Source organism: Nicotiana tabacum, chromosome 17 (genome assembly GCF_000715075.1).
Source record: "Nicotiana tabacum cultivar K326 chromosome 17, ASM71507v2, whole genome shotgun sequence".
NCBI classification, from domain to species: domain Eukaryota; kingdom Viridiplantae; phylum Streptophyta; class Magnoliopsida; order Solanales; family Solanaceae; genus Nicotiana; species Nicotiana tabacum.
In genome coordinates, this window is record NC_134096.1 from 10,644,302 (window position 1) to 10,671,718 (window position 27,417).

General features: G+C 34.6%; 2 protein-coding genes across 3 annotated transcripts; one reads left to right on the forward strand and one right to left on the reverse strand.

Annotated features, from left to right (window-relative positions):
* Nucleotides 1–291: 291 nt before the first annotated feature.
* Nucleotides 292–2,504, forward strand: LOC107829925 (CBL-interacting serine/threonine-protein kinase 11). The gene is made up of 2 exons (XM_016657397.2): nt 292–1,111; nt 1,554–2,504. Exons 1-2 carry the CDS (start codon nt 524–526, stop codon nt 2,289–2,291), a joined length of 1,326 nt encoding a protein of 441 aa, XP_016512883.2. The 5' UTR covers nt 292–523; the 3' UTR covers nt 2,292–2,504.
* Nucleotides 2,505–11,035: 8,531 nt separating this feature from the next.
* On the reverse strand, nt 11,036–17,026 carry LOC107829924 (CBL-interacting protein kinase 2-like). 2 transcript variants are annotated; one of them, XM_075234020.1, is made up of 3 exons: nt 16,793–17,019; nt 13,834–15,623; nt 11,036–11,442 (listed from the first exon to the last, which is right to left on the reverse strand). In XM_075234020.1, the coding sequence occupies exon 2, from the start codon at nt 15,257–15,259 to the stop codon at nt 13,868–13,870; it is 1,392 nt and encodes a 463-aa protein (XP_075090121.1). In that variant the 5' UTR covers nt 15,260–15,623; nt 16,793–17,019; the 3' UTR covers nt 11,036–11,442; nt 13,834–13,867. The 2 variants fall into 2 exon arrangements, with proteins under 2 accessions (XP_075090121.1, XP_016512882.2); XM_016657396.2 differs by lacking the exon at nt 11,036–11,442 and having other exon boundaries at nt 13,518–15,623; nt 16,793–17,026.
* Nucleotides 17,027–27,417: the final 10,391 nt, after the last annotated feature.

Consider the following 27,417-nt stretch of genomic DNA (forward strand, 5'->3'; position numbering starts at 1 on the left):
TTTTAACAATTAATCATTTGAAAATCCCCTTGATTAGTTGGATCCACAACTTCTTAATTATCCCTTGGAAGTTAAAAAAAAAAAAAACCAATGATATTTTGACTCAAACAAGTGGTAGACACGCATAAAACAATCCCAAAACCAAACTGTCACCGTGTTGCCATTTGTTGACTAGGAAAAATTGAAACACAAAATTAATTAAGAAAAGAAAAGTGTTGTTATAATGACGTGTAGGGATAGACATTCTCACACTCTCCAATTTATATATACTTTTTCTAATGTAAAGAAAACAAAAACATATATATATATAGGGCCAGAAAGGCCAAAGTTACGGGATTCCAACTTTTTGTGTGAAAGCCATTTTCACAGAACTCCAACAAACTCCAAGATTGCTCTATTGCTCCTTTACTCCATTCTCATCATCAATAATCACTAGTAAATAAAATTCATCTGGTTCGATCTCGACATTTTAATTTTCAAGATCGAATAATTTCTTGGCTCTGCCGGCGATTACGCGCCGGCAATGGCCTTTTCCTCTTCGGAAACCACCCTATTCGGCAAATACGAGCTAGGAAAACTCCTTGGTTGTGGCGCATTTGCCAAAGTGTACCACGCTAGGGACATCAAAGATGGCCGAAGCGTGGCGATTAAAATCATCAACAAGACAAGAATTAATACCAATCCCGCGCTGATGTCCAACATCAAGCGCGAGATCTCAATCATGCGTCGTCTACGACATCCGCATATTGTCAAACTCGATGAAGTGTTGGCGACCAAGACGAAGATCTACTTCGTCATGGAATTCGTCAAGGGCGGCGAATTGTTCGCGAAAATCGCCAAAGACGGAAAATTCACCGAGGAAAAAAGCCGGAAACTTTTCCAGCAGCTCATCTCCGCCGTCCGTTACTGCCATTCACGCGGCGTCTACCACCGTGATTTGAAACCTGAAAACCTACTGATTGATGAAAATGGCGATTTGAAAGTGTCCGATTTTGGACTCAGTGCGTTAACGGAACAAGTTCAACAAGATGGGTTGTTACACACGCTTTGTGGGACCCCTTCTTATGTGGCACCAGATATTCTAACAAAGAAAGGATATGATGGAGCTAAGGTATGTTGAATAATAGTCTGTAATTCATATATATGGGGATAGTTCTAATGCAAAATTGAGTTTGAAGATTTTATTTTCTATTTTAATTAAAATTTGAATTATATATATAGATTCAATTTGGGGGTCTATTGTATGCTGAAGGGATTAATTTTTATTTTTTCGGACCATATACGGGTAATATAAAGATAGTCTTAGAGTAACGGTAAAGTTGTATTCGTCTGACCTATAGTTCGCGGTTCGAGCCGTGAAATCAGTCACCGGTGCTTGTATCAGGTAGATTGCTTACATTACATCCTTTTGGGGTGCGGCTTTTTCTGGACCATATGTGAACATGGAATGTTTCGTGCACTAGGCTACCCTTTTTACACGCGGTATCTCTTCAGGGAAAGTTTCTCAAATTAGCCCTTTTTCCCTAATTTTATGTTATTGTATTTTCTAACAGGTAGACATATGGACATGTGGAATCATCTTGTTTGTATTGAATGCTGGATATTTGCCATTCCATGATACAAATCTCATGGGGATGTACCAAAAGATTTGCAATGGACAATTCAAGTGTCCTAAATGGATGTCATCCGATTTAAAGCGATTTTTATCTCGACTTCTCGATACAAATCCTATAACAAGATTAACAATTGAAGAAATCATCAAAGATCCTTGGTTCAAGAAAGGGTTGAAACGTGTTAAATTTTGCGAGGAAGATGGTCAGCCTCAGAGACGTATTCAAAATTTAAATTTAACGGGTCCATCAAGCTCTGACGAGCCTAGCAAGGAAATAGAAGAGGTCAGGGAGGGAGAAGACAAGAATTCTTATTTGAATGCTTTTGATATTATCTCATTCTCTTTAGGATTAAACCTCTCGGGATTGTTAAACGATGAATGCAACCCGTTGGAGGATTCAGAACGGTTAATCGTGGAAGAGTCGGATGAGACGGTAATGGAGAGAGTGGAGGAGATGGCAAAGACGGAAAATATCAGGTTGAAGAAGAAAAAGGAGAGGGTAATGGAGATGAAAAAAGGTAAATTGATAATGAACGTGGAAATTTACAGAGTGACAGATGGTTTTGTAGTTGTGGAGGTTCTAAGAAAAGTTGGAGATATTGATATGTATAAAGAGCTATGGAAGAATAAAATTAAGCCAATAATGCTAGGCCAAGAACCAGCAGGGGTTTTGGCTTAAATTTTTGTTTTGGGTTATACATGATTTAGAAGATATTCAAAAGGAAAACTATACAACGTAGTGTGTGATTTGTACAGTAGAAAGAGAGTAAATTTAAAGGGAAGTTGTTATCACTTACCCATATTGTTAGTTACTAATTTTTCTTTGTTTTTTTCGTATGTGGTTTGAGAATTTTGTTGTGAGGAAATAAAATTGCACTTTGAGATGCGAGTATATTTGTTTATATGAGTTTATATTTTATGCACCGATAATATAAAAAATTATATGTAATATCTCTGTGAATAGTAGCTAACTTAGTAGCACAAGCTTGCTACATCAACGCATAATTTTTTTATTGGCAGTGTAGATAATTTAAAATTTAGTTTAACATATTTTCCTTTAAGAAAGAGAAAGTGCGGTAGTTTGAATGAATGTCCTGTTGGCAGTGTAGATAATTTAAAATTTAGTTTAACATATTTTCCTTTAAGAAAGAGAAAGTGCGGTAGTTTGAATGAATGTCCTGTTGGCAGTGTAGATAATTTAAAATTTAGTTTAACATATTTTCCTTTAAGAAAGAGAAAGTGCGGTAGTTTGAATGAATGTCCTGTTGTCTGCTAGAATAATTGGCTACCAAAATTCTGCAAATTGATTACAAGAAATAAGGCTCAACTCTAATCCAAAAAAATATAAACGGTCGCTTCAAATATAATCCGGTCTAAAAGTTCGGAATCGAATCCAACAGAGAACTAAGATTTCGCTATAATAGTTCAATAACTAAGAAGATAAGTTTGAACAATTTCTAAGTTCTAAATATAAAGATTCTTATGTCTAACTAATTAACTAACAAATTAAAGTAGTAAATTAACAACTAAAGATACTAAAGGTTGGAGACAAGATTGGAAAAGACTAGAGTTATGATTTTCTCAATTGTCGGAATCTTTCCTGCTATGTCTCCTACAATAGTTTTCTCTACTGATCATGAGCACTCGATTTATCGAAATTCTCTCTCGAGCAACTACAATAATGTACTAGTCATATTCTTTCGAATTACGCTAGCTTACACTTTTTCACCGCTCACTATGATCACGTCAAAGCTTCGTTATCTCTAATCCCGCTTTTAAACTCGTCGTATTGATCTCTCTTATACCTTGGGAGTGACGTTGTTCGACAACAACCTAAATATGCATTCTTTCTCAAGCAATACATAATAAATAGGCACAGTCAATTGATGACCATTCAATCAATAGCAACAAACACATAGTTGAACAAGTAGCGAAATCTAATGGCTCAATTATATAAAAACATAACAAGAATTTATCCTACAAAAGGTTCCATCAAAACCCTAATTAACAAATTAGCTATTCATAGTCATGATAATAATTGAAAGTATTAAAATACAGATTAAGGAAGAACAGAAGAGAAAACTCTTGTGATTCGTTGCTTCTAGGTGTTCTCATAGCCTTCTTGCCTCTCCAATCATGTCCTCCTCTCAAAAACTAACTTTAAGAGGTACTTATAGAGTTGGGGCCGAAGTTTACATGTCCAAATATAGTGAGAAAATAAAATTGGCTTGGATAGCATCGTCGGTGTGAGGCACTATCAGATGCACCAACATTTCTGCGCGAGGCACTGTCAATGGCGCTAATGTTTCTACGCGAGGCACTGTCAGGGGCACCAATGACAGTGCCCTGGACAAGGCCTTGCACTGTCTATGTCCATGACTTTTTATTTGTCTTGTACGTCTTCTTTTATTGCTCCATTTTATAGCTCTGAGGTATTATTTTGTGCAACTTTTCTCCAATTCATGTCCAAGCATTCCTATACATGAAATAAGCTCTATTAAGCTCAATTGTCGCACAAATTAACATCCAAACAACAAGAAAGTAGGATAAATAATGTCAAAATATATGAAATTATAGCACAACATCAACATCCCACACTTAAATGTTGCTCGCCCTCGAGTCAACCAGCCAAACACTTCCTCTTCAAGGACCCAACAAGCCACACATTCACAACACACTACAGCTATGGTCATGGTTGATAGTAACAATTAAGCTCTAGCATATGCGGTCAAAATACACTTCCCATACGCATACCCAATTTCAAAACATCCAACCCAGGAACAACATGATTATAACTATCTTAGCCTCGAAACTAACTCAATGTCACAATGCACCCGAGGCTTGAATACTTAATCTAAGAGAGAGGTCTAATAATATTACCCATCCTTTGTGAAAACCATGTTCCCTCACAATAAAACAAAGAGTAAGCAGTCCACACATGCATATCACATGATCGAATATATTTTAAGGACTCACACATATGAAGAAAAATCACTCACTCTCTCAAAGAAGTCACATGCACGCAAAAGGTACCATAGGCTTGCCCATAATGTAAACCTCTACTAATGTAGGCCCGCTCGATCTAAAATCAACTAGAACTTTATTATGGTTGTAATATGGGCTAAGGGACGGGTAGGATATATTTAGGATATAGTGGCTAATCCTCCTAAGAACTTTAACACATAACGTATTCAACTTTAAGCGCAAAATTCCTTCAATCCACCTCAATCATCACAAGATAGCTCACCCCAGAATATTTTCCTTCTTCTTTACACACTGCTTCAGATCACATCCACTAGCAAAAATAAGAAATCTTTATTTATTCATTTATTTTTTTTCTTTTTTTTCTTTTTTTATTTTTGCCTTGCCGCTAGTGGAGTTTTATTAAAATTGTAACGACCCGACCGGTCGTTTTGAGTATTACAACTATATTTCCCCATTTACTGCTCAATTTATACTTTACAGTTATTATGTGACTCGCCGGGGTGATTGGTTCGGGTCCGGTGAGGTTTTGGAATGAATTGGAACACTTAGTTCTAAGGTTTAAAGCTTAGGTTAAAATAGTGATCGGATGTCGACTTATTAGTAAACGACCTCGGAATAGAGTTTTGACGATTCCAATAGCTTCGTATGATAATTTTTGGACTTAGGAGCATGTCCGAAAAATTACTTGGAAGTCAGTAGTTAAATTAGGCTTGAAATGGCTAATATGAAAATTTAAGTTTGAAAGTTTGACAGGGGAGTTGACCTTTTGATATCGGGGTCGGAATCTGATTCTGAAAATTTGAAATAGGTCTGTTATGTCATTTATGACTTGTGTGCAAAATTTGAGGTCAATCGGACTTGATTTGCTATGTTTCGGCATCAAACCTAGAATGTTTCGACATCGATTCTTCAAGAATACGTGGTATCACTTTAATAAAATAAGCTCCAAATTTAGTTTTGATTGAAGCATTAGATCCGTATTGAAATTTCAGAGCCATAGCAAAAAGAATCGTCGAATTCAGACATCGTATGAGAGAGTTATGCCAATTTTCGTGTCGGGAACGATTTTCCGTCGCCGTCAGCGCCCAGGATAGCGTGGGGCGCTAGCCCTGGCACCGGGATGTTTAAAGGTACTGGAAATAGCGCTACAGGCAGCGCCCCACGCCGCATGTGGCGCCCGAAACAGCTGAGGCCCTATAAACGGGAGTTTTTTTTACCATTTTTGACAAAAATAGAGTTGGGGAGCTCGGTTTAGGCGATATTTGGGCGATTTTCACGCGTAAACCTCGGGGTAAGTGTTTCTTATCCTATATTGATTATATTTCATGATTCCATATTCATTTACATCATGAATCCGTGAATTTATGGAAGAAAAATCAGATTTTTATAAAATTTTCCAAAAATATAAAATAAAGATTTGAAGTTTAATCCGATGTCAGAATTCGATAACTTTTATATGGTTGGACTCGTAATTGAATGGGTTTTCAGATTTTATAAATTTTGTCGGGTTCCGAGACATGGGCCCCACTGTTGAATTTTGAATTAATTTCGGATTTTTATTGTAAAATTTTGCAATTTCATATGGAATTGATTCCTATACTTCATGTTGATTGTATCAAATTATTTTGACTAAGATTAAAGGTGTTTGGAGGCCGAATTGCGAGAAAAAGGCTTATTGAAATAAAGAATTGATCGGATTGAGGTAAGTAACAATTCTAAATTTGGTTCTGAGGGTATGAAACCCTGGATTCTGTGATATGTGATTGGTTTTGAGGTGACGCACATGCTAGGTGACAGGCGTGTGGGCGTGCACCGTAGGAATTGTAACTTGGTAAATTTCATGGATTTGTGTTGTTGAATAAATTGTTGCTACCCGTACATTTTTCCACGCATTAGGGAAATTGAACTATAAATCATGTTTAAACTATATATTGACACTGTTGGGACCCACAGAGGTCGTGTACATGTTGAATTATCTGTTAAATTATTATTTTGTACTCAGTCACATTTTTTACTTGCATATTACATCTCAGTCTCTCTTGTTCATTATTGATGCATCATATCATTGTTGTTGGGCTGCTCATCATGATTTCTGAGGGCCCGAGAGACTGGAGAGGTTGATGACTGAGTGAGGCCGAGGGCCTAACTGTGAGGATATTTATGGGATCGGGCTGCACGCCGCAACATGGTTTATTAATTTATGCCATGATTGGCTTGTTATAGCGCTTGGCCTGAAAGAGCCCCTCCGGAGTCTGTACACACCCCTAGTGAGCGCAGGTACCTACTGAGTGCGAGTGCTGAGTGCCGAGCGTCGAGTGTTGAGTGATTGAAAGGAATGAGTGACTGTGAGAAATGAGTGACTGTGAGGAATGAGTGGCTGGAAGGAAAGAGTGATTGTGAGTTGGAGTGAATGGGAGGACTGAGTGACTGTTACTCTGAGATGATGCATTGATTTCATTATTGCTGCACTTTAGCTGTCATATATCACTGTTTTGGAAAACTCTGAAATATATTATTTCTGTTTCAATCAAAATTTGATATGAAATTTCTGTGTAGTTTTAAATGTTGAACTTGAAAGCATGCCTACCTTTTTATGTTGGAAAGTACTGTATTTGAACTTAGCTATGAAGCTCGTCACTACTTTCAGTTCTTTATTTATTATTGTTACTTACTGAGTTAGTTGTACTCATACTATACCCTGCACTTCGTGTGCAGATCCAGGTGATCCCGAACATAGTGGGTGTTGATTCTTTCGCACGGTTGATTTTCCGGAGATTCAGAGGTAGCTGCCGTATTTCGCAGACCTGTCTCTCCTTCCCTATATCTTTTTTACTGTATTTGGTCTTAGACTATTATAGATCGTATTTTTCAGGCTTGTAATGTATAGATGCTCATGTACTCAGTGACATCGGATTTTGGGAATATGTTTTACCTAGTATTTGTGGGATTTTCTATTAAACTTAATTATGATATTTTCCATAGTTAAAAGATATTGTGTGTTATTGATGATGTCGGCTTGCCTAGTATTGAGATAGGCGCCATCACGACGGGTGAGATTTCAGGTCATGACAAAAATACAAGTGCACATTTCTTCCTTCTATTGGTTCCACTCAAAAGCTAACCCAAGTTTCCTCATTACTTATTTCTAGCGCTCTCTTTATAATTCAAGTGCTTTAAGAGGTACTCCCTCTGTTCCAATTTATGTGAACCTGTTTGACTAGGCACATAATTTAAGAAAAAATGAAGACTTTTAGAATTTGTGGTCCTAAACAAGTCAAAAAAGGGTCTAGAGTATTTGTGTGATTATAAAAACTTCTCATTAAGGGTATAGTTGGAAGTTTAAGCTAAATTGTTTCCAAATTTAGAAAGGGGTCATTCTTTTTGGAACGGACCAAAAATGAAATAGGTTCACATAACTGGAATAGAGGGAGTATAAGGATCAAAATGATTCAATTAAGAACAAAAGGGGATATGCTTGTAATGCGGGTGCCAAAATAAAGGCTAATAGGCTCAAAAGGGTAAACTAGGGATGACTTAATAAGTGATAAGCAACAAAACTCAAAAAGATCAAAGAAAGCCTAACATCACTTTTCAAACCGAGCAACACCTAGGATTTCGATTCAATTCACATTCCGGACAAGTTCTAGACTCAATTGCAATAACATGGACTATGTAAAGAACTCACTTCACACATAGCACATGACTCACTAAGGACGGAGTATTCACAAAGTCAAGAGGTATATTAAGCATAAAGTACAAAGTGAACACAAGTCAAGAAACCAAGACATAGGAGTCATACCACATGCTATTCATTTTTATCAAGGCATCATCATATATTTAAAGCTAAGGGAAGGTGAAACACATGCCAGAACCTAAGTATGCAACCATCAAACAAGTCAAAATGTGTGAATCACATCATTTCTTCTCCTTTATTTCCTACATACTACACTAAAAATAAAAATAAAATAAAAACTACTACCCAGTTCCGGTTCAAGTTACATCCCATAAAAAAAAATCGAGGCACGAAAAAGAAATCACAGGGGATTATTACTAACTAAGGAAAATAAAAGACATGTTTTGCATTTTTTTTATTTTCTAATTTTTATTTGTATTTTGTTTAGACTTAAATCCCTCAAGAAAATTGTCTAGGAGATCCATCGTTGGGAAAAGTCCAAAAAACAATTTTTCCTAAAAAATCATCAATTAAACTAACACAACTAAAATCGCATAAAAAGTCACCCAGACAATCTCCTCACCCTACACTTAAAATTATGTATTGTTCCCAATGCACAACATAAATAATAAGAGGGTAAAAGAAACTCCCTGGTAGGCCAAAGGCCAAAGCACTAGCAGCTCATAGGGTACTCAGATTTCTCTCAGATATTTTACTTTGTGGGGTACTCCACACTTAGTTTTAACCATCTGCCTTGTTGTTTCACCCTTCCAATAGCTTTGCTTCCCATGCTCCAAAAAATTAAAAAATGACACTACAAAAATAATACAATAAGACAATAATTTAAAAACTAAAAATAAAAGAAAGTAGTAAAGTGGGATTGCCTCCCAAAAAGCGCCCGATTTAACATCGCGGCACGACGTGAACCACTTTCTGCCTCTATCGCGAGCTTATGAATTGAACTCCTAATTTGGCTTCAAGTGTTCGGTTATGCTCCAGGGGTGGTGGAACAAATCTAACTAGACCAAGCAACCATTGTACTATTCTACACTTCTTGACTTTTAGATAAGGTATGTAGTCCGGTCTTTCTGGCAAGAAAAATTCCAGAATGTAGGCACCTTGCTCCTCATTCCTTGACTCCTCAATCGGCTCGGATGACTCTATTTCCATATAATCATCAAAACACAATGTGAAAAAATATTTGGAGTGAGGACCAATGCACTCAAACGCATGAACTTCGGGACTTTCAACATCCTCAACATCAATGATACTAGAGTCAATAAAATTTATATCCTCAATGTCCTTGGCTAACTCTAGTCTCTCGTCTTCAACATCGACATCCTCAAATTGAAGTTGACTGGGTTGTTGATATTCTACTCCGACCTTCTCCATTAGCACCTCGAATTCACTCTCTTCTTGACTACTATCCCTAATATTGGCTTGTTGAGCATTAAAAGCTACAACCACTTAACTCACTTGAGCCTCCAAGTTGCGAATAGTTGCCTCTTGCCTTTCTATCTGCAGTTGTTTCTCATTATTTTGTTCCGGATGACACTTTAACATATCCTTGATCTCCTTTAAGTCCGCATCCTCGGGTTCTTTGTTCCTATTAACTTCACAAGTAGAACCATCATAATAAGGGGTGGGGGAGGATAAGAAATATAAGTACAACCATGAAAGTGACCATCTTGACCACCACACATGCCACACCCATTCCATACATAAGATTGAGTTGGTGCACATAACTCGCTCTAGGAAATATTTTGATAATTTTGCCACATGTGGTTTCCTTCAAAATATATATGAGGATCAACAGTAGAATTACCAACACCTAAACTCCCATAATTCCAAGATGTCATGTTTCTCAAATGAACAAGTAGAATAAAATAAAAATAAAAATAAAAAACAAAACAAAACAAAACAAAATAAAAGTTCAAACTTGAAACCTAGCAATATATACAAATACAACTACACCGTTAGTTCCCCGGCAACGACGCCAAAATTTGATCACGCCCAACTCTAGTCCTAAAAAGGATAAGCAGTCGCTGCAAATATAATCCGATCTAAAAGTCCGAATTCGAATCCCATAGAGAATTAAGATTTTGTTATAACAGTTTAATAATTAAGAAGACAAGTTTGAACAATTCCTAAGTTCTAGATATAAAGATTCTTATGTCTAACTAATTAACTAACAAATTAAAGTAGTAAATTAACAACTAAGGATACTAAAGGTTGGAGACAAGATTGGAAAAGACTAGAGTTATGATTTTCTCAATTGTCGGAATCCTTTCCGCTACGTCTCCTACAATTTCGCCTAAGTTTTCTCTACTGATCATGAGCACTCGATTTATCGAAATTCTCTCTCGAGCAACTACAATAATATACTAGTCATATTCTCTCGAATTACGCTAGCTCACACTTTTTCACCGCTCACTATGATCACGTCAAAGCTTCGTTATCTCTAATCCCGCTTTTAAACCCGTCGTATTGATCTCCTTATACCTTGGGAGTGACGTTGTTCGACAACAACCTAAATATGCACTCTTTCTCAAGCAATACATAATAAATAGGCACAGTCAATTGATGGCCATTCAATCAACAACAACAAACACGTAGTTGAACAAGTAGCGAAATCTAACGGCTCAAATATATAAAAACATAACAAGAATTTATCCTACAAAAGGTTTCATCAAAACCCTAATTAACAAATTAGCTATTCATAGTCATGATAATAATTGAAAGCATTAAAATACAGATTAAGGAAGAACGGAAGAGAAAACTCTTATGATTCGTTGCTTCCACGTATTCCCGTAGCTTTCTTGCCTCTCCAGTCATGTCGTCCTCTCAAAAACTAACTTTAAGAGGTATTTATAGGGTTGAGGCCGAAGTCTACATGTCCAAATATAGTGAGGAAATAAAATTGGCTCGGATAGCATCGTCGGCGCGAAGCACTATCAGAGGCACCAACATTTCTGCGTGAGGCACTGTCAGGGGTGCCAATGTTTCTGCGCAAGGCACTGTCAGGGGAGCCAATGACAGTGCCCTGGACAAGGCCTTGCACTGTCTATGGCCATGAATTTTCATTGTCATGTACGTCTTCTTTTATTGCTCCATTTTGTAGCTCTGAGATACCATTTCGTGCAATTTTTTTTCAATTAATGTCCAAGCATTCCTACACATAAAATAAGCACTATTAAGCTCAATTATTGCACAAATTAGCATCCAAACAACAAGAAAATATGATAAATAACGTCAAAATATATAAAATTATAGCACGACATTAATCACATACGATTGTTGGGTGATTGAAATGCGATAAATAAGATCCTTTCACTATTAATTAGAGGTCTCGATTCAACCCTAGAAAATGAAAAATCATAATAAGGTGCATTTTCCTCTTTAACAGGAGTAAATCTTATGGAGCGACAGAGCGTGCCGAATTAGTCAATTAGACGGGCCCCAATACAAAATATCAATTTTTTAAAAAAAAGAATAAGGTGGGGCAACTAGTATAACTCGTGCAGTTTAACAGGTCAATAAAGGTTCCTGAAAGAACTTCAAATTTTGATTGTTTATTCACAATTTAAGTGTATGTTATTTCAGTAGTTAGTGTATAATTAAATATAAGGGTCATACTTTCCACTTTAATTGATATAGTTGTCTAAAATTCAACTCTCCACTTAGAGAGCCGTCACATCAATCTGAACAAGCATTGTGTAGGAATAGTACTTGTTTTACCAACCAAATGTTCCAACTACATAAACAACATATATTTCACAGACTTGCACACATTGCAATAGTATAATAAACACACACACATAAAGAATTCAACTTCACAATTATACTTTTATCTGTTGGCTGTTGAAACTCCATCCTTACACAAGTATCACGTTGGATTTAACTTATAGTATACACTTATGCTACAAAAAAGAAAGTTTTTGCATTATTAATGTATTTTACCCATTGAGCAGATAATTTACCTTATTTTTCATGTTAATAATCTTACTTATTATCAATTACTTGTAGTTATTTTGTAGAGGACCTGATAATGTAAAAAATATTTCACTGTCACTGTATAGACATACTGGTTGGTTGCTTTCTTGTCATTGTTCCTTGAGCTGAGGGTCTATCGAAAATAACCTATCTATCTTCACAAGGTAGGGATAAGGTCTGCATACACACTACCCTTCTTAGACCCCACTTGTGGGATTGTACTGAATTTATTGTTATTGTTGTATAGATATTATACTATGTTGCAGCAAGAGACAATGCACCGTAAAGATTAAAAAGGACAGTCTAATGCACAAGCCCGTTAATGCAGGGTTCGGGAAAGCACCTCACCCAAGGATCTTGGCTCTTACCCCAAAGACTAAAGAGTACAAAGTAGGGAAAAACAAAAGAATAGATGACAAGAAAATAAACTAATTATTGTCTTCACATTCAAATGATCAGAATTTGATGACAGACTTTTTAGCCAAAACCAATTAAAGTTACTACCATGAGTTAGAGCATAAATGTTCTCTCTCTCTTTCTGCTGGCTCAGAAGTTTATCATGGTTGAAGTGTATAGTTTTTTCATTTTAATTCAAGATCCATCTCATTAATTCCATAAAATTAAGACTTCTTTTCAGTTGTCTAAATAAAATGCTTTTCGAATGGTAAAAGGATAGCCTGATGTATTAAGCTCTGATTATGTGCTGGTCCATGATTGCAAGTACGGGTGTCAAATGGGCGGGTTGAGTCGATTTTGGACTGGTCAAAATAGGCTGAGTCAATAAATAGGCGGATCATTGATCCGTCCAAAAGTTACTTGGACTGAGATGGGTTGGGCCAAGACGTGCTAAAATTTGGGTCACAATCTAACTCGACTAACTATTAACAAACTTTAATTAATATGTGTTGTTTTCTTATGATTTGTTTAATTACTAAATAAGAATTATTTTTCTTTTATTATGGTCATATATAACATATCAAACAAAAAAATATTTTCAAGATATTTTAGCTAAGTTATTCATTGATCAATTTGGGCTAAAAGTCAGCCCAACTTTATATGCGCTGAGATGGATTGGGTCAAGATGGACTGAGTTCAACAAATAGACGGTAAGTCGGTAATAACCTTGGGCGGGTAGTGCGGGTCATGTTTTTCTGGGCCAATTTTGACACCTCTAATTGCAAGAAGTGTCATTTCAATCACCAACTGGTGCTATTAAACTAAGAATATTGCAAGAATGATACAAGAAGACACAGATTTATGAGGGGGGAAAAAGGATACCATGAAAACACAAAGCACTTACACTTGAGATATATTGTACAAACAACACCTTGATTAGGAAGACCTCAACTACTCAATGTACATCTAGGACAAAATGCAGAGGTTTGATGCAGCCTATACTCTATGGTTGCAACTGAATCCAGTATTTTCGACACAAAACGTAAGTAAAAATGTAAAATATCACTAGAATTTCAACCAATATTAAATTCTAAACCGATAACATCAAGAGTACAATGAGTTCAGCAAAAGAACCTTAAAGATTGAACCCATCAAGTTTAACTCCTGAATCTACCTCGAAAAAATGTGAACAAGGAAGTGTATCGCAGTCAAGGTAATTGCTCCTGCTGAATTAGATGTTGTTGGGGCTGCAGTTGTTGCTGCTGAAGTTGATCATTTGGCTGCTCGTCGAGTTGATCTTCTGATTGCTGAGGTTGTTTTTCTTCTTGCCAAGTCCAAACAATATCCTGAAGACCTGGTCTTAGGCCTTCATTCAATATCTCCTGATATTCCAACGTATCGCCATCTGATTTTTTCACTTCCACCAAATGAAAAGCCTCAATGACCTCAAAGATCTCGGCATCGATGGCTAAAATCCCCTTTCTTCCTTCCTTTATACCTTCAAACCTCAGTAATCCTGCATCCCTTTTGCTAACTTTCAGCTTAAGGCGTTTAGCGGTATCTTCCAGCTTGGATATGATGACCGACGCAGGTTTCCAGGATGTGAATTTAGCTTCTTTCTTTAAACAAGGTTCCTCAAATAATTTTGATAAATCAAACTTAGCATAAAGGGAAATGATATCAAATGCGTTCAAGTTTGGAATCCTAGCCACCTCTTGCTTTTCTTCTGTATTTGCTGAAGCTAAATCCGTGCTTACTTCGTCTACTACGGTAGATTTAGAGGAAATAGAAATTCCCCTCCTGAACCAGGTACTCCCTCGGATTTTTGCAAGAGAAATTCTTGTGCTTGGATTAGGATCCAACATTTTCGAAAGTAACCGTCGGGCTTCTGGTGGAAACCAACTTGGACATCTGAATTCAGCTTTGCCAATCTTCCTATACATTTCCATTAAATTTGAGTCCTGAAATGGAAGATAACCAGCTAACAAGACGAATAGGACAACCCCACATGACCAAATATCAGCTTTTGCACCATCGTAGCCTTTTCTATTGATCACCTCCGGAGCAACATAGGCTGGAGTCCCGCACATAGTGTGTAGGAGTCCGTCCTGGCGCTTTGGCTCGACAAAAGCACTTAAACCAAAATCTGAAATTTTTAAATTTTCATCATCGTCTAACAGTAAGTTTTCAGGTTTCAAATCCCGGTGATAGACACCCCTGCTATGGCAAAAATCTACAGCATTTATCAACTGTTGAAAATACTTTCGCGCGACGTCCTCTTTTAACCTTCCTTTCGCCACCTTGTTAAAGAGTTCACCGCCTTTAGCATACTCCATCACGAAATAAATCTTGGTTTTCGTGGCCATGACTTCGTAAAGGTGCACGATATTAGGATGTCTGACTAATCTCATAACGGATATTTCCCGTTTGATCTGATTCACAAGTCCAACCCTTAGAACTTTTTCCTTGTCAATAACTTTGATGGCAACACTCTGCCCATTTCTGATATTCCTAGCATAGTAAACCTTAGCAAATGTACCTTGACCTAACAATCTTCCCAATTCATATCGCTCCATCAGAATGCCTCCTTTATTTGCCATATAAAAAGCTATTAAACCTAGTACTAGTTAAGTAAGCACTAAGCTATCTATCTCTCCAGCTAGTAGAACTTACATTCAAAACCTTATAAATTAGCACCACTCAACCATTCGTGCACGAATTCTCATTTGCTAATGCAATGGACAATGTGCAGCTATTCCACACACTTTGCATCTTGATGCTATGATCGCATTGCCCAATCTTTTCAAGAACGAAAAATGGAAACTCTATTAAGACCAAATCCTCAAGAAGATCAGTTTTAAAATTCCAGACATTCAAACACATCTTTCAGCATTCCTAGGATTCTCTATAGAAAACACTGAAAAAGTGTGTAGTCAAGCAACTAGATGAGCTTCCACTGCCCCCCTGGAAAAGGCAAAATCAGACGAAAAGATTTTAGTAGCTAGATAGTATTATGCTTTCAACAATAGAAATAAGATTTGAAATGACAAAGAAATGCATCTTGAGCAATATTGGTAGTTATCTGTTGATCGTATATTAGTATATCTGTAAAGCAATGTGCAATAAAGGAAACTTATGGTGGCTCTAACTTTATGCTAAATATAAACATCAATGCACTAAGTTATGAAGGGGAGTTTTCGTGTGCTTAAAGAAGTTTCTGTTGTGCGACCAGTAGGTCACGGGTTCAACAACAATAATAAAGCCAGCAAATTCCCACAAGTGGGATCTGGGGAGCATAAGATATACGCAACCTTACCCCTGCCCTGGAAGGGTAGAGAGGTTGTTTCCGATAGACTCTCGACTAAAGAAAAGATGGAAAAAAAAAATGGTAACAAGTAGGTCACGGGTTCAATTTTCGGAAATGGCCTCTTGCAAAAATATAAAATAAGAGTGCGTACAATAACATCCAATATGGTCGGGCCCTTCCCCAAACCTTGCGATAGCAGAGCTTTGTGCACGAGGCGCCCTGTCTATCAATACACAAAGTTTGAAAAGGATTCGAAAATCATAACGAAACTACTTGGGACTTCCTAATTCCAAGGAAGCAAGTAATAATTCCTACTTCAGATGGCTAACTAGGTGCATACATCAACAAGAACTATGCTTTAGACCATCAAATATCTCTACTATTTGTAATATTAGCCATTTAAGTTACACAACTAAAATCCACGGCTAGTAAATTCAAATCCAAATGGAATTAATATAAAAGTCAGTCAGACACTCAAATAAATTATCTGAAGAGGCTCCATAAATAACAACTGTAAAGGTCCTTTTTCCCCCTCTTTTAATAAATAGCTGTAAGGTTTTATCTTCAGAATTCAGCTATCATGAAATTTAATTCGTGACAAAATCCACCAAAAGGTGTTGGTTTAAACTAAAATAGAAAATAATTTATATTCAACAGAAGGATTCTACATAACATATCAAACCAAAATCATTTATATAGTAAAGGGTCAATTTTGAGTCATACTATCTCAAGAAATCAGGTGCAAAACCGCAAAAAGAAAATGAAGAAAACAATCCAAATATAATTATCGTAATGCAAAATATATTAAAAAAGCTGAAATCTTTACCTTATTAACAGGTTAAATAAGGAAGAAAGAAGCCCTTGTAGCTGTAGAAATTAAGGAATTTTTCTTTCCTCCTGATTTCACCAAAAAAAAAAAGTAGACAAAAATGAGAAAGACACAAAGGAAGATACACAACAAGTGGCAACGTTGTATGTGTCACTGGGCGCTGTTATTACGGCAGAAAAAAAAAGGTATGCTTCACTGCGTAAAGGTCCATGTTAACGTCCCAACAGAACTAATTGATGAATTTAAATTTTATAGGTTTCTATAATAATTTTAAGTTAATATTAAAATAATAATTAGTTTCTAATCAAATATTTATAGATATTTAAAAACTTTTACTCCTTCCTCTGTTTTAATTTATGTGCCTACATTAATATTTAGGGAGTTTAGGATATTTAGTTTTTACCATGAATTTTTTAAATATTTTATAAGTAATTTAAAATATAAATTATTATGAATTATAATACTTTGTATATAATTTTTCTTATATATAAGTTCTATTTTTAAAAAGTTTGAACAATTTATGTTTAATTTCATATTTAAAATTAAGAACTTTGACCCTGAATCAAACCATATAAATTACAATAGCGGGAGTAATAAGTATATGCTAAATTCACGTGAATCCGTTATATAAATCTCCAGCCAAAAAGAAACTTCTGTGATCCGAAGCAACGGGAAATTGACAAATGCAAACATGTTAACATGGTAGGTTTTTGTTCATAGCATGTGCTATTTACACGTTTACTCTTTTTCACGTTAAATCCATGACCAAAAAGAAATTAACTAAAAAAAATAAAAAGAAAGCTCTCAATACAAGACAAATATAGACCTGTAATTGAATATCTCAGTGTAGGCCTGGCAAGTGGGCCGGTCCAGGCCCGGGACTGGCTCAGGACCGCGGGCCAGACGGTTAAACAGGCCAGGACCGTTTGGTCCGGTTTTAGCGGGCCTGGTCCGGTCTTGTAGGCCGGTCTTATGATTCGGCCCGGGGCCGTTGGCCCGTCAGGGTCCGGGACCGGATCGGGATCGGCCCTGTCCCCTTAGAGGGTCCAACGGTTTTTTTTTTTTTAAAAAAACAAAAAAATGTTGGACTGTCAAAAATAGCCGTTGGCTATTTATGAAATAGCCATTTAACCCTCAACTTTGTTTTAATCCAAAACTTTTTATAATTACACTTTTTCCCTATTTTCAACTATAAATACCCCATCATATATAGTATATCTTAAGATGTATATATAGTATATAAATCGAATATAGCTTATATATAGTAAGATGTATATATATATTATAGTATAGTATAGTATACATATAAGCTTATATTTATACTATACTATAGTCTATACTATATATACATCTCATAAGATATATAAACTATATTCGATATACTATATATACATCTTAAGATATACTATATATACTATACTATATATACATCTTAAGATATACTATATATACTATACTATATATACATCTTAAGATATACTATATATACTATACTATATATACATCTTAAGATATACTATATATACATAGTATACTAGATATACTAGATATATATAGTAGATATACATGTATATATAGTATATCTTAAGATGTATATATAGTATATAAATCGAATATAGCTTATATATAGTAAGATGTATATATATATTATAGATGTATATATATTATAGTATAGTATAGTATACATATAAGCTTATATTTATACTATACTATAGTCTATACTATATATACATCTCATAAGATATATAAACTATATTCGATATACTATATATACATCTTAAGATATACTATATATACTATACTATATATACATCTTAAGATATACTATATATACTATACTATATATACATCTTAAGATATACTACATATACATCTTAAGATATACTATATATACATACTATACTATATATACATCTTAAGATATACTATATATACTATACTACATATACATCTTAAGATATACTATATATACTATACTACATATACATCTTAAGATATACTATATATACATAGTATACTAGATATACTAGATATATATAGTAGATATACATGTATATATAGTATATCTTAAGATGTATATATAGTATATAAATCGAATATAGCTTATATATAGTAAGATGTATATATATTATAGTATAGTATAGTATACATATAAGCTTATATTTATACTATACTATAGTCTATACTATATATACATCTCATAAGATATATAAACTATATTCGATATACTATATATACATCTTAAGATATACTATATATACTATACTATATATACATCTTAAGATATACTATATATACTATACTATATATACATCTTAAGATATATATACATCTTAAGATATACATCTTAAGATATACTACATATACATCTTAAGATATACTATATATACATAGTATACTAGATATATATAGTAGATATACATGTATATATAGTATATCTTAAGATGTATATATAGTATATAAATCGAATATAGCTTATATATAGTAAGATGTATATATATTATAGTATAGTATAGTATACATATAAGCTTATATTTATACTATACTATAGTCTATACTATATATACATCTCATAAGATATATAAACTATATTCGATATACTATATATACATCTTAAGATATACTATATATACTATACTATATATACATCTTAAGATATACTATATATACTATACTTAAGATATACTATATATACATCTTAAGATATACTATATATACTATACTATATATACATCTTAAGATATACTATATATACATAGTATACTAGATATACTAGATATATATAGTAGATATACATGTATATATAGTATATCTTAAGATGTATATATAGTATATAAATCGAATATAGCTTATATATAGTAAGATGTATATATATTATAGTATAGTTTAGTATACATATAAGCTTATATATATACTATACTATAGTCTATATATGTATATCGAATATATCGAATATAGCTTATATATCTTAAGCTGTATATATAGTATATACTATACTATACTATAATATATATACATCTTACTATATATATTATATATATCTTAAGATGTATACTATCGAATATGATTTATATACTATGTATATATAGTATAGTGTGTGTGTGTATATATATATATATCTTAAGATGTATATATAGTATATAAATCGAATATAGCTTATATATCTTAAGATGTATACATAGTATAGTATAGTATATATATATATAAGCTTATATATATATATGTATATCGAATATAGCTTATATATCTTAAGTTGTATATATAGTATATACTATACTATACTATAATATATATACATCTTACTATATATATTATATATATCTTAAGATGTATATTATCGAATATGACTTATATACTATGTATATATAGTATAGTGTGTGTATATATAAGATGTATATATAGTATAGTGTGTGTATATATATATATATATATATCTTAAGATGTATATATAGTATATAAATCGAATATAGCTTATATATCTTAAGATGTATATATAGTATAGTATAGTATATATATATATATATATATAAGCTTATATATATGTATATATACTATAGTATATCGAATATACTATGTATATATAGTATAGTGTGTATATAACTATATAACTATATATATATATATATATATAAAATATATATATACACTATAATATATATACATAGTTTATAAGTCATATTCGATAGTATACATCTTAAGATATACTATATATACATCTATATATATATATATATATATATATAGCTTATATATCTTAAGATGTATATATATCTTAAGATCTACTATACTATACTATATATATATAGTATATCTTAAGATGTATATATAGTATATTTTAAGATGTATACTATGTATATATAATATAGTATATATATATATATATATTTTAAGATGTATATATAGTATATAAATCGAATATAGCTTATATATCTTTATTACTATTTTTTCTCTAACTTCTATAAAAAAATAAAAAAAAATTAGAAAGTTTCTGTTGGGCCAAGGACCGGCCCACTAAACCCGGGCCCATTAGTTCGTGGTCCCGGTCCCGAGCCGGTTACAGCAATAAGCCCGCGAAGCCCAGGACCTTTTAGGACCGGTCCGCTTAGGATCGGACCCGGCCCAGTTGCCACCCATATCTGAGTTGACTACGTAAAGTCAAGAGATAACATATCGGATCCACTTGCAAAAGGCCTATCTAGAGAGGCAGTTGAAAGATCATCGAAGGGAATGTGGTTAAGGCCTAGGACAAGTCATCATGGCGGTAGCTCTACCTAGCAGAATGGAGATCCCAAGAGTTAGGTTCAAAGAGATCAAACAAAGTTATGAATTACGGTTCAACATTGTCAAATAACTCAACACATTCTCGTGATGAAGACAATGTTCAGAAATTAGGGTAAAACATTAAGGCTTTTTGATGAGTCAATAAAGCTTAAAGCTTTTTAATGATTTGCTAAGTATGACAGGAAATGTTTAGATAGTTTCTATAGGATTACACGATTAGAAATCACCTATGTGAGTGTGAAGTGTAAGCCGATTCAAGGGGAATGAAAGTAAAGGCCCATTATCTAAGGACTCATGAAACCAGGCGGTGTTCATGGCTGAAACGAACACAACCGTGAGAACCATAGATGGTTAATGGTTAATTGTGTGACTTATGTTGTCTAGGTATACAACAAAGCTCGACGATTCAAAGATATCAAATCTACCGATTGATCGAGTATATCCGATATAAGTTCACTACGGAAAGTTCAAAGGGAAACCTACTTATCCAGATATAATTAATCCTTGCATTTAAATCACATACTCGCATATGCATTCCTTTGTCTTATAGGCATTCCCTATTCATGTGGGGGATTGTTGGGATTAAAAGATTGGTGAATGGAAAATGAAGGGAAGAAAGTGGAGGAAAAATGAGCTCTCTTTTGCTTTGAAAAGAGCAAGTGTCCCTCGTTGGTGGTGGAAAGAAAAGTGAATGTGCTTATATTGAGAATAACACTTCTCTTGGTGTTAAATGGGTTGGAAAGAAAGTAAATATCGCACCGTCTTCGGCTTCGGATTCAGTCAAAGATCGATTGATTGATAAATCTTTTTGGACAAAATTTCTTTTAATTATTAAATTAATTAATTAACAAAAATTCAATCCGGAATAACCCAGGACCCGCGACACGACTCAATCCGGTTCTTTTCCGGATTATTTTAAATCTTTTTTCCCGGAATATTTCAAACGTGAAATGTTCCCACATGTTCCAACAACCATGGGTGTTTCTGAAAGGTTGCAAACCTTTTCAGAAATAGTGCCAGAAAATGACTATAAATATGGCTTGATCCTAGAATCTTTTCTTACGAAATTTTCTGAGCTGCTTCTTCTTCTTCTTCTGCACAAAAGTTTCCAGTGTGTTTTACAACAATTGAGTAGTTCACAGTTCATCAGAGTTTTTGGTACCAATACACTGGTGAGTTAAATCGTTCTATCCTGAGAGAATAATATTCCAGCACTACGGGTACTTGAGGGGAATAATTTCCTTAAGGACACACTATACATTCAGTGAACTCGATTTATTCTGAAATTATTTTTAGATTATTATTTTGATATTTTGTTGCTGCTAACTTTCTGTTTTTGTTTCACAAATTTTATTGTTTCATTATTCATTATGGTAATATATATTGGCTATATATATTGGCTAACAACGGGTTCCGCTTGAACCAACGTATACCCCCCCCCCCCCCCCCGAATGAATATGTGGAGGCTTTATGGCGGATTTATTAATGTGGACTAAATTGTACCTTCATGAGATTCGTAATAATTTCATCCCAAAATTTGAAAAATAATTTCTTTTAGAAAATAAAGTTTTTGACAGAACATTCGTCATAAATTTGTGACAGACATGTGAAAAATTATCCAAACTGGTGTGCTAACATGTGTGCACAAGATTAAATATCTTTGAAGTCTTCTACATATCTAATGAAAAATGAAATATTGCACAAGTATGGTTGTCATAAATATCTATTTTCGTTCTGGTTACATAAATATCTACCTATATATTTATTATAGTTATTTGCATTTAATAGAATCTGATGTAAAACAGACTATGGTACGCCTATTGCATGGATCCAAAAGAAATCTGAAAATCTTTACCTAGGTTAGTTGTCATTCCCTTTTCCTAATTTATGGGTTCCCTTAATTTGTTTTTATTTTTTTTCCTTTGGGTGTCAATTACTTTTAAAAAATTTTTTATGCTTGAGGAATCAGGTTGAATAGTAACAAAAAAAAAAAATCAATATAATCCCACCAAGTGAGGTATGAGAAGGGTAATGTGTACGCAGAATCGCAAATCTTACCCTTAACTTGTGAAGACGAAGAGACTATTTCCGATAGGATTTATGCTCAAAGCAAGATGAAAAAGGACATGAATAGTACTTCTGATAAACTTTTAGAATTGTCTTGAAAAAAATGACATACAACAATTTAACTTTAAGCTTCTTATTTTATCGTTAATGATATTTTTTTATAGTTACAAAAATGTCTATGACATATTTTCACCACAAGGTCGTAAAGCCTATTTACTCATAAATGATTGGTGTCAGAATTTCTCACTAATCAAGTGTGATCAGTCTCATCCGTGTAAGAATTAGGAATTCCTCTTCCAACTCGTCCCAGAATGGGCGTTATGGCAAAGAACAAGAAGAAAACTAAAGGAGAAATTTGTCCAATAGTAACAAAGGGTGCCTCCACAGAGCTGGGCTCCGAACTATGAGAGTTTGCTTTTTATCTTTCTCAGAGCGGTCTGATCAAATAGGGGATCAGACCACTCCTTTTTTCTTTATTTCTTCAATTTCGTGCTTAATCAAATACTTGTACATATGTCGGGATGGAAGGACGGTCTATGTGATGACCCGATAGGTCATCTCATATTTTAAAACCTAGTTCTGTATTTCGAAACCTTAAATATCTCATTTTAGCCTTTCTCGATTTACGTGCGCAGTCCGGGCGTGTTTCCGTAAAGATTTTATGTTAAAAACTGATAAAAATACGAATTTTAACTTAAAATTTATTTAAGTTAACTTCGGTCAATGTTTTGAGCAAACAGACCCGGATTCATGTTTTGACGGTCTCGGTATGTCCGTATCATAATTTGGGACCTGGGCATATACCCAGAATCGAATTCTGAGGTCCCTATCTCGAGATATGGAATTTTGATAAAAAATTAAAAGTTTGAAAGTTTAATAATTTTAAGGATTGACTAATGTTTAGTCTTGTTGATACCAGGTCCGTATTTTGGTTTCGGAGCCCGGTACATGTCCATTATTATATTTATGACTTGTCTATGAAATTTGATAAAAACTGGAGTTGGTTTGACGTGATTCGGATGCCCGGTTGTGAAAATAGAAGTTTCAAAGTATTATTGAAAATTTTATTTGATTTGGTGCTCGATTCGTAGTTCTAGGTGTTATTTTGGCGATTTGATCACACGAGAAAATTCGTATGATATTTTTAGACTTGTGTGCATAGTTGATTTGGAGCCCCAAGAGCTCGGGTGAGTTTCAGATAGGCTACAGAGTGAATTGAACTTTGAAATCATAGTTGGTGTGCATTAGACCTACATATTTTGCATTTGCGAGCAGTGGGCTAGGGGGTGGACTTTCGCATTTGCGAAATTTTTGTCGCATTTGCGATCCTTTCCTGTTTGCATTTGCGAACACTTGTTCGCATTTGCCATGACTGCAAGCCTTGGGCACCTTTCGCATTTGCGAAGCCCAGGTCGCAAATGCGACATCTGCAGCTGAACAAATATGACTTAGACGAGATTTTTGGTTCATTTCTCAAATTTTCAAAATCTAAAACACTAGAGGCGATTTTTGCAAGACTCTTTCTTCCCCAAATCATTGGTAAGTGATTCTAACTCATTTTATTTCAATCTTTCATTATATTTCACAAGTTTCTAACATAAAATCTAGTGCTTTCATGGTGGAAATTTAGGGCTTTGGGTAGAGTTAGGGTGTCACGACCCGAAATTCCCACCTTCGGGACCGTGATGGCGCCTATCATTTCACTTGGCAAGCAACGTTAGAATATAATTAATTATTGTTAACAAAAATTTAAATTAATTAATAACAAGAAAATAACTGCGAAAATAAATTGAATATTCCATAATAATCGCGATATCTAAATACCATCCCAGAACTAGAGTGACAAGTGCACGCGCTTCTAGAATAATACAAATAAAGGTCTGAATAAAATTCAAGATGTTTGAAATATAATACAGAACTGAGATAAGATAGAAGGGGAGTTCAGAACTGCGAACGCTGTGTAGTTATAACTCAAGTCTCCACTGGTAGCTGTATCCGGGAAAATCTACAGTACGCTGCTGGGATCAACTCCGAAATATGCACAAGAAGTGCAGAGTGTAGTATCAGTACAACCGACCACATGTACTGGTAAGTGCCGAGCCTAACCTCGACGAAGTAGTGAAGAGGCTAAGGCATGTCACTTACATTAACCTGTACGCAATAACAATAATAACAACAATAATAGAAATAAAACAGGTATCTCTTTTCAACAATTGAAGCCAACTCGAAAGTCATAACTAATTATTATTTCAATTAGTTTTCGTTGCGGCGTGCAACCCGATCCCACAATATATTCATTTCAATCAATTTTGTTGCGGCGTGTAACCCGTTCCTCCAATATATTCATTTCAATCAATTATATTACGGCGTGCATTCCGTTCCTCCAATATATTCATTTCAATCAATTCTGTTGCGGCGTGCAACCCGTTCCTCCAATATATTTATTTCAATCAATTCTGTTGCAGTGTGCAACCTGTTCCTCCAATATATTCATTTCAATCAATTCTGTTACGACATGCAACCCGTTCCTCCAATATATTCATCTCCACTCTTAAATGTAATAAAAATACTCCAATAAATACCACGTTCAATGAGAAACTATTAAGCATCAAGTCATACAGTAATTATAATTTATTTATGAAATAAATAATGACAAGTAGAAATTAATTGTGGAAATCAGGAAGAAAATAGACAGTTTAATATTTAATATGCTAAATGTCAAGTAGCAATTAAGACACATAAATCAATTAAACATGTAACAATCATTGCAGGAATTCAAGAATTAATATTTGACAAGGAATATGAGAGAAACAATTATTATAATAATTAATTCGTGTCTTAAAATAATTTAAGATGTTTAAATAATTAAGCAAACAATTTTTTATTTGACGATGTATAGACACTCGTCACCTCGCCTATACATCGTTCACGTGAATTTCACATAACAAATAATTCAAGGGTTCTATTCCCTCAAGTCAAGGTTAACCACAACACTTACCTCGCTTTGCAACCAAATTCAAGTTTCCAACACACCCTTGCCTTGCGAACTAGTGTCTGAAATCCTCAAATCTAGTCATAAACAATTCAATATATTCAGTACAAATTCTAGGAATTAATTCCATATGAATTTATAAATTTTCTGGATTAAAATCCAAAATTCATCTAAAAATCGACAGTGAGGCCCACGTCTCGAATCCCGGGAAAACTCACAAAATCCGAACACCTGTTCCGATACGAGTTTAGCCATACAAAAAATTAACGAATTCCAACATCGGATTGGCTTTCAAATCTTCATTTTACATTTTTGGAAGATTTTATAAAAATATGATGTTTTCTTCCATAAATTCACGGATTCATGATGTAAATGAGTATGGAATCAAGGAATATAATCAATATAGGATAAGGAACATTTATCCCAATGTTTTCCCATGAAAATCGCCCAAAAATCGTCTTACCCGAGCTCAAAATTGAAAATGGTAGAAAATGGGACGAAATCCCATTTCTAGAACTTAAGTTCTGCTGTCCAGGAATTTCTTCATCGCGTTCTCGATAGAACCCTAGCGTTCGCGAAGCACATTTTTGTACTGCCCCCGATTTCTTCTTCGCGAATGCGAGGTCAGTCTCGCGAACGTGATGCCTTGCCAAACTTGGCCTTTGCGAACGCGGTCTCCCTTACGCAAACGCGAAGCCTTAACGCCTGGTGCCCGGCTAGGCCCCGCCCTTCTACGCGAACGCGGGCGCTCCCACGCGTTCACACTAAACACTTCCCTCTACCCCTTCACGAACACGATCCCCTCTTCGCAAACGCGAAGAGTAATTTCTCCTGCCTCCAGTTCCTCTTCACGAATGCGAGACTTCTATCGCGAACGCGAAGAGGGAAACCAGACAGTGCATCAGAAAAATTCCAGCAGAGTTCCAAGTCCAAAATTTAACCCATTAACCATCTGAAACTCACCCGAGGCCCCCGGGACCTCAACCAAATACACCACCAAGTCCTAAAATATCATACGAATTTAGTCGAAACCTCAAATTACATTAAACAACACTAAAAACACGAATCACTCATAGATTCAAGCCTAATGAACTTTGAAACTTCCGATTTCTACAAACGACGTCGGAACCTTTCAAAACAAGTCCGGTTGACCTCAAATTTTGCACATAAGTCATAAATGACATAACGGACCTATAAAAATTTTCAGAACTCGAATCCGACCCCGATATCAATAAAAGTCAATTTGTGGTCAAACTTTGATATTTTTAAGCCTTTAGGCTTC

Bases quoted from the DNA above. Each gene is read 5' to 3' on its own strand.
- LOC107829925 (XM_016657397.2), top strand. From the start codon at position 524: ATGGCCTTTTCCTCTTCGGAAACCACCCTATTCGGCAAATACGAGCTA. The intron at 1,112-1,553 runs GTATGTTGAATA...ATTTTCTAACAG, and splicing joins AAGGATATGATGGAGCTAAG to GTAGACATATGGACATGTGG.
- LOC107829924 (XM_075234020.1), bottom strand. From the start codon at position 15,259: ATGGCAAATAAAGGAGGCATTCTGATGGAGCGATATGAATTGGGAAGA.